Source organism: Anarhichas minor, unplaced genomic scaffold (genome assembly GCF_050575085.1).
Source record: "Anarhichas minor isolate MPS153535 unplaced genomic scaffold, ASM5057508v1 ptg000027l, whole genome shotgun sequence".
Classification (NCBI taxonomy): Eukaryota; Metazoa; Chordata; class Actinopteri; order Perciformes; family Anarhichadidae; genus Anarhichas; species Anarhichas minor.
This window is the reverse complement of record NW_027466473.1, coordinates 7,319,360-7,327,500: the sequence shown is the minus strand read 5'-3', so window position 1 is coordinate 7,327,500 and position 8,141 is coordinate 7,319,360. Positions and strand designations below refer to the sequence as shown.

Here is an 8,141-nt window from a genome sequence, read left to right as displayed (position 1 = left end):
TCGCACACGAAAAAGCCACCGAGCGTTAAGGATGAGATTGGGTGAAAGATCTCAGCAGTGAAATGCCGTGCTCTCATGAGTTATTCATTCCTTTTGAGGGAGGAGACCGAATAACCTCGGCAACATGAGAAACTCCATTGTTTCCCACGGAAACATAATATTAACAGGAAATGACAAAAAAAAAACATGGTGAAATTTGTTAATTTATCAACTACTTCAGCATCTCTCTGACACAGTGCCCAGTTAGCACACACGTCACAGCTCTTCCAGTAAACTCAACGCTCAGTGTTTGTCTAAGAATACATTTACATTTCGGGTCGGATGATTGAAACCTCCGCTTTGTGAAAATGTTGCTTTTCATGATGTGATAAGAGAAATCTGCTCTCTCGTCCTCTCTTCACACGGGGAATGTGTAAGGACTCTTGGATGACTAATTGCGGGGGGGGCTTCATCTTTTAAGTGAGCCACTGCTTCCTAAAATGTCATCACTGCTTTCACTCTCCTCGAGAGGTTGAACAACACTCTTCTAACTCACAGTGCTGTCACCATGCTGCCCAAATATGGTCTACCCAGAGGGAGAAGCATGCAGACTGGTCATCAGGGCGGCACCTTCGCCTCCCTTTCCTCCAAGCTATACATCTTAAAAGTCAAGAGACACGCTGTGATTACATTAAGCCAACTTAAAGTCTAGTTTAATGCCATGGCAGCCATGTTCTGGTTCCAGATATATTTGAACAGACACCGTATAAACTAAAGCCTCACTTAATGCATCACTAACGGTTCGAACAGAAAGCAGACCTACCGAGATCACAGCAGCAACACTCACTGCGTCTAATGCCACAAAATAAACTGCTTCCAAGATTTATGACGAAGAGAGAGAAGAACGTTATGTAATTGTTAACGTGCTGTGAATGTTTTTAAACTTCCTTTGGGAGTTACGTGCGTTTCCACATGAGGTAAAAAGAGAAGCCTGTACCTGCAGGTAGATCATCAGATACTTCTGAGTAGCTTATATCCATAAGCCATCCATTCAACACTCACATGTTCCATCAAATGCACATCCTGATGAATTAATAATGAGTGCGCTTCAGAAGTGCTGGTAGGAAGATTCTGCCACCTTCAGACGGAGACAGGCTAGCTGCTTCCAGCACCATTCATCTGCAGCCGTGAGTGAGTGACGGCCGGCGTCCGTATGCGAGTGAATATTAACCTGAGGTGTTGCAGAGCAGCACACGGTGCAGCGATGCAGAGAGGGAGAAATGTGTGACCTTGCCACAGGTTCAGACACATGTCACTTCCACTGATCACTGCAGCCTGCAAGACATTGCATCCAGTTTATTATCTGCTCTCAACTTACAATCTAATGCCACGAATCACCGCTACGGCTGCAATTATTTTCTCAATTCATCGATTCATTTTTTTATTCTACGCCCATCACACATCGCCTCCCAGAGCCCAACGGGACGTCTTTTAACTGTGTGTGTGTGTGTGTGTGTGTGTGGTGTTCGACCAACAGTCCAAAACCTAAACATATTTCATTATCATCATATATGACAAAGAAAAGAAGCCGGTCGTCATGTACGAGATGCTGGAACCAGCAACAGCAATAATAGCAGATTTATTTTCTCCAACCGACTAATTGGCCGATCATTTCTGCGCCGAAAGACGTTTAAGGATCAGTTCGTATAAACAAGATGTTTTGTAGAATTACAGACCTCAATGTAAATATCCCAAGGTGCTTAGTATATTTGGGGAATCTGACACATTTCTAAATATTAGTAAAGATACATCATTTGTACTGTGAAAGTTCCTTTGCCAGTAAGAACACAATTGGAAAACAGTTGGTAATTCTCCTGTTCTGTACCGGATAGCCTTGAGGGAAATTAAGTTGACATCAACAATTGAGTTGAAAGTGTCCCATCAGAATAGAATCCATGTCTTTATTTAGCTGCATTGTGCTTTCTTTTCATAAAACCTGTTTTTGCGGCGGCCTGAAGGAGTTTACAGGAAATCTGGGTCACAATGACCACGACCTCAGTGCTGTGGGCGGCCTTCTTCCTCCCACCGGTCACTCTACGTCCCACTGAGATTATAATATAAGAACTTAATCAAGGAACTCACTCAATTATCTAACAAACACTCAGTCGGTTTTAATGAGATATTATAACACAACCCACAGAAGACAAACCTGAGTTCGGTAGGTAACCGATCACTTTTTATTGTGATCTTAGAGTCACTGTAAGTATCCGCCTCTCAGTGCCTCTATTATACGGTTATAAAATGTCACACGCCAGAAACACACAAACACACAATAGTGTAGTGTGTGTTTGTGTGAACCATGCCGGTACTTGACTAATGGATGTGCCACAGTATGAATTCATTAAGGATTCATTAAGTTAAGCTCTAACAACCGACTGAGGGGATTTATCTTTGCTTTCTTTGAAAACACCGCGAATCAAAAACTTCAAGCTACAATACCTGTATCCAAAATGTGTCACAGCTTTTCTTTAACAACAACATCAGATCGTGTCCTTTTCCTGGCGCAAGCCACTGTGGCACAGAACAGAGGTCTCAAGTGTTTTGACTCATGAAAGATCAGCTGAAAAAAAAAAGATGCTTTACAGGACGAGCGATCACTGAATCTTTATGCTGGACCAGAACAAAGTACGATGGAGATGCCCACTGAACACATCTTTAGTCCTGCACTTGTCTGAAGGGGAAAAAGCCCTACGATCAACTGTGCTGATTATCTTGTTAATCTAGATGGCAAATATGTATTTATGTATATTTACAAACTGTTATTAAACTGGTTCGATACTCCTATGGAGAGAAAACACAGCTGAACTGGCATTATTTCACTTTTGAAAAACACAAGATAAATAAACCTGAGTTACCAGGAGTCAAAAAACGATGTTAAAATGCAAACGCCTAGTTATACGGGCAGTCAAATCATAACATCTGTTAGCTGGACTCCTGCTCACATTAATTATGTAGTTATGTAGATGGTTATGTAATTGTTTTTTGCCGTGGGAGAACGTAGATATTGTGGTAATGATTTTTGTTAGAATGCACACCATTTATTTGTAATACGTGTGTGTGTGTGTGTGTGTGGGGCTACTGTTTGTAAATGTTCAGAGTTGACAGAAGCGTGACAGACCTGGAATGCTTTGCGTCCACTGGGTGAAGACAGACAGGTGACTGAATGCTGGTCAACAAGGTCCAAAGCCTGCAGCGCACAAGGCCCGAAGACAAACTTCAGCCTGAAGGACGCCAAGAAGAAAGACGTGAAACACGGACAGGCGTCCACATTGGGTTATGCAAATAAAATAAATTTGACACGGTATGCATACAGACTAATGTATATATACGAACACTCACACAGTGTTCGTCTCGTTAATATAAGCGTGTTTTAACGCCCCCTGTGGGCTGTGAGCTTGTGGGGCTACTGTTGAGAGAAGAAACAGCTTATCTGCCTCTTTTAGTCAGAGTGAAGCTCTTGCTCTTTCATTTTAGGGGACTAACACCAAAACCTCAGATGGCAAAAAATAGTATGATTCAGTTTGTAGCTGTGTTTGAAATATCTAAATGTGAACATCGTGCATCCAATGAAAAATACACTACCAACAAATAAATGAATAGGTGTAAAAATACAAGATGTATCATTTTTGTACGAGTGTCAAAGTCTTTATTCTTTCACTATAAGTGCACCAGTGTACACTATGACTGGCTTGATCTCAAACTATATGATAAGACTGTTATGGCAAAAGGATGAGAAATAAAATGTAAGTTTATCATATTGACGTTCAATGCAATAAACAGCAACCCTGGAGAAGCATTAGATCATAAAAACTCCTCTAATGTAAAAAGAAACTTCAATCACTCAATTTGTTCGTTTTGAGTTTTTACGAGGCAGCGATGAGAGAAACCAGGAGAGAGAGATAACAACAGATCGATGTCTGCTTGTGAATTACCACAGAGTATGATGAAGAGCCTCTAGACCAGAGGCTTCCAGGCAGACAGACAGGATGTGGGCTGTGTTCACCTAGACTGTGAGCACCTCTTCACTCACAGAAACTCAAACCACAATGCCAGGAAATGTCCCAGCAGAGACACAGAGCAGCATCGTGACTCTGTGTCTCTGTGCTACGTCACTCTGGTAAGTCCAGCCAGTAAAAACAATACTAAAAAGTGCGCCCCACTTCCTCCTCGTTGTGGTTTCTTCACTTCACACCCACTCAGATTCAGCCCTGTGCAGACCGTAGTTTTTTGTTTACATAGATCATAACTCAGATGTTGGAGAATAACTACATTTATGTATTGTCTTAATAAAGTAATTGATGTTTGCAGACTTATTAATAATTACCTGTGATGGAGGTTAATGGGTAATAAGGGGACTGATAAGATTGATACTTACGCAATGAGCAGGTCATCAGGAACTGCAAAAAAAAACATAAATAATTTCTTTAAACGTGTGATTGTGTATTTTTACTTATTTATTTTTTGTTTTTTACAAAAAAAAAATCAACTCCACAGTTTTAAGAGATGAAACTTTAATAAGCTATTTCTATCTAGTATCTGTTTCGAAGATGTTTTGTGTTGATGTTGAGGTAAAGACACAATATTCAGATACACAGATGGATCCTTTACGTCTTGATTACATGTTTGGTTCACATTAGCCACTGGAGAACTTTGCCCGGACATGAATATTCTGCGTTTTTGTTTCGTGCATACTGCATTTTTAATGGAAAGCTCTGCACATTTCACTCATCGCCAGGTTCTATTAGGACTTTTACATTGTGATAATGCTACTTTTCGGTAAAGGATTTGATTATTTTTCTATCCAGTCCCAGTGAACAGTCTGACAGGCAGAGAGGAAAGCTGACAGCCTAACTAACAGTTGTGGGTTCAGGTCTAATGACTGTTTCAGATAATGCGGGTTAAAAAAGAACAACTGCTGAGACGGCCTTGAATCGGCTCTGTGTCGACTATTTAAACCTACAGTATTGTTCAGTCCCTCGGCGTGACTTAATATACAATACCAGCTCCTCCCAAAGTCAAAGCTTCTGTGCTCTTCAGTTTGGAAGGTAAAAAATGGCCACGTACAGATAAACCACAACCACTGACTAATGATAATAGAAGTCCACTGAGGCATACAGAGCAATATTGGGATTTAGGGCTTGGCACGAGGTAATCCTTTATGGACAATACACACAAAACCTTGTTGTAGGTTTTTTGGTGGCATAACATTTGCATATTTTATGTTCTGCTGACAAAAACTGATTGGGGAAAATAGTGCTTTATGTAACTAATGTTCAAGAACTGCAATGTTGTCTGCCAAGAGCCTGGTGTAAGTAATGATAATGATAATAATAATAATAATAAAAGGTGAATGGCTAAATTCGATTTAACTGCTTTTGTTTTGGTATCATGCATTAGGGGACACATGAACACAACAGAACTATTGTTAATATTATCAATGCCACCTGAGCTATTTCTATGACAAGTCAATATATCTGCTGTTAAAAAGGGCTCATAGTAGGACCCTGGAAGAGACCACCGAAATGAGGGAGGCATTTTTGATCTTATCAATTACATCAGTAGTGTTCCTGCTAAATGTCTGCAGTGGAAAAGGCCTGTTGGGGTATAAAGTAACAGAAGTCTGAGAAAAGACTGGCTCTAGACGTTGAAACGTGTTACAACAGCGCCCCTCACAGGCCAAACATGGAACTACATCATTGTAAACCGCTGGAACATGATTAAGTAAATTACCAAATGCTACATTTACGTTACCGTAAAGCATAGTAAAGACAGCTGCGGTTTTAATTAATGTAAAATAAACAATTTTGTTATAACTTCTAAAAAAGGAGTTAACGTTAACTTTGTTCAGAAAAGTCACGCGATGGAGTTTGTCACATTCTGCTATATTAGCGCGTAACGTTGATGCTACAGATAATTTTAATTTTAACTGTCCGGGGTCAACCGTCACGTGTGTCTCTCTTCAGCAGCCTCAACTTACTTTGGGACGTTTCCTGGTGTGTTTGTTGAATATCTCGGAAAAGCTGTTCGGCCACTGCAGGTAAAAATGAACGCATTTTCACACCGTTTTGTTTCCGGATATCGACGACTCCGGTAGCCAATAAGGTGCAACCAAAACATTACAGCTTCCGGCTCGAACTTTTGATTTCCCTCCAAAGTAAAAGCATAACGTAACGTAGTAAACAGATAAGGTGGATATTATTTTAATATTTCCGCTACCACAGAGGCAAAACACACTATCTACCAAAACAACTAGACACAAGTAGTTTCTTCCCACAGGCCGTTACTCTGATGAACACTAACATAAATTAAATGACGCTATGTATCTGATATAGCTATATATAAAATTGTAACATGTACATGTTGTCGAATAGGCCTATAAATCTAAGCTGCTGTATATACTGAATATACTGTAATCTGACAGGTATGCATGCATATAGGCTACTGTATATATCCACCTACATCATGTACATAAAGCAGCCGCTTAGATTCAATATTTATTCCAGCATATTTACACTCTGCACTATTGTATTATCGTTTACAATTCACAGAAACAGTTGTGTGAACACACTGTTTAAAAGTTTGTGGTCACCTATTTTAGTGATGTTTTTATTCTTTACTTCAATGACTACTTTAACAGAAACAAATATAGTTTAATTCAAATACCAAAAGTATCATTTACATTTTAAATTGTAAATGATACTTTCGGCACCAAAAGAAGAGTAATCAAATTATTGAAACTTACTTTGTCTTGATGTCCCCACAGTGTTACACAACAGGGGAGAATAATTTTGTATCCATTTTTCCCCCAAATACCCTTCGATTTTAGATTTGTTTTCCGCTCAAGAAAAGCATATGTGGCCCTAGATCATTATTGAACTACAACAGTGCTTACATAAGTATTTTGGGAAGGCGTTTTTCTTTGGGCCCTCTGCAGTCTACTCAGTGATCAGACTGAAGAGGTTTGTACTGTGATTTGTAAGTCCATAGTATGTTCACTTAATGTTCTATGATCTAATTCCAATATTGGCAACCCTCCACTAATCTTTTTCTAATGTGAAGTCTTAAAAATAACTTTGCTTTAGCAACATTTCTGTTAATATTCCAACTGTTATAGGCATTGTTGTGATCACTTGACACTGAACTATCTCCTTTTCACCTGGTCTGTACATAACAGCTTCCTGGTAACATTTGTCCTTGTTTTATTTCTACATATGTACAAGAGCAAAAGTAGCCAGAGTCAAATTCCTGGTATGTGTAGTCATACTATATGTTTAAGAAGTAGCAAATGAGAGCATTGAGAGTATCGCCTGCTTTTATCAATAAAATAGTCTCCTTAGGCATGTGCATGTTAAAGACAAGGAAGTCCCAAACCGATAGAATACCAACTTGGAATAAAGCTATGAATGCTCCACCAAACAACTATAATTAACATGTTAATGCCAAGCTGTACTTGGTTTGAGTCATATTTTAATGCACTTATGTTGCCCTAGAAAGCAAAAGTTGTGACTTTCCAATACATTTTTCATTATAAGGTAATGACAAAAACAAAACATACCAATAATTCCTTGCTGGGTATCTGGTATCGACTCTTCTTGTAGTCTGTTGCAGTAAAGCAGTATAATGCAGAGGTCAGCAGAAATAAGCCTCTCATCGGGGGCATTTTACTTTTACCGCAACGAGATGTCAAAACGTCTGCTGTGAAACAGACCCATATCAGAGGCATGGCACTGGCTCACCTAAATGGAAAGCACTCAGACGTCTGCTTTGAGTAAGGTATATTACAGTCCATTAACTTGCACTATGAGTCAAGTCTCAGACGAAAAGGCCCCTAATAGGATGGCATTATGAATACACTGTCGACTTCACTGCAGTAAGCATTGTGATCTAAATGAGTTAAGAAAATCCTCATCTTCATTTAGCACACGGCAGGCCGAACGCAAAGTGAAGCCACGTACCTCAACAGCTGATTTTTCACATGGCTCATGATTAAATGTGTGGCCTGAAAGGAAAACCTGACCACAGTAGAAATGGGGACGCAGCAAAACCTGTATTGTACATTAATACAGGCGAGGATATGGACTGAACATGTCTTCACCCGTATA

The 8,141-nt window shown here is 39.7% G+C and overlaps 1 protein-coding gene across 1 annotated transcript in view; it reads right to left on the bottom strand.

The window, feature by feature from the left end:
* Nucleotides 1-8,103, bottom strand: part of zswim7 (zinc finger, SWIM-type containing 7) — a 14,750-nt gene extending 6,647 nt beyond the window's left edge. Inside the window, exons 1-3 of the mRNA XM_076102009.1 lie at nucleotides 6,017-8,103; nucleotides 4,415-4,436; nucleotides 3,158-3,260 (exon numbers count right to left, since the gene is read on the bottom strand). Coding sequence (XP_075958124.1) covers nucleotides 3,158-3,260; nucleotides 4,415-4,436; nucleotides 6,017-6,092 — 201 coding nt within the window. The 5' untranslated portion in view covers nucleotides 6,093-8,103. The remainder of the gene's footprint in view (nucleotides 1-3,157; nucleotides 3,261-4,414; nucleotides 4,437-6,016) is intronic.
* Between the last annotated feature and the right edge of the window lie 38 nt (nucleotides 8,104-8,141).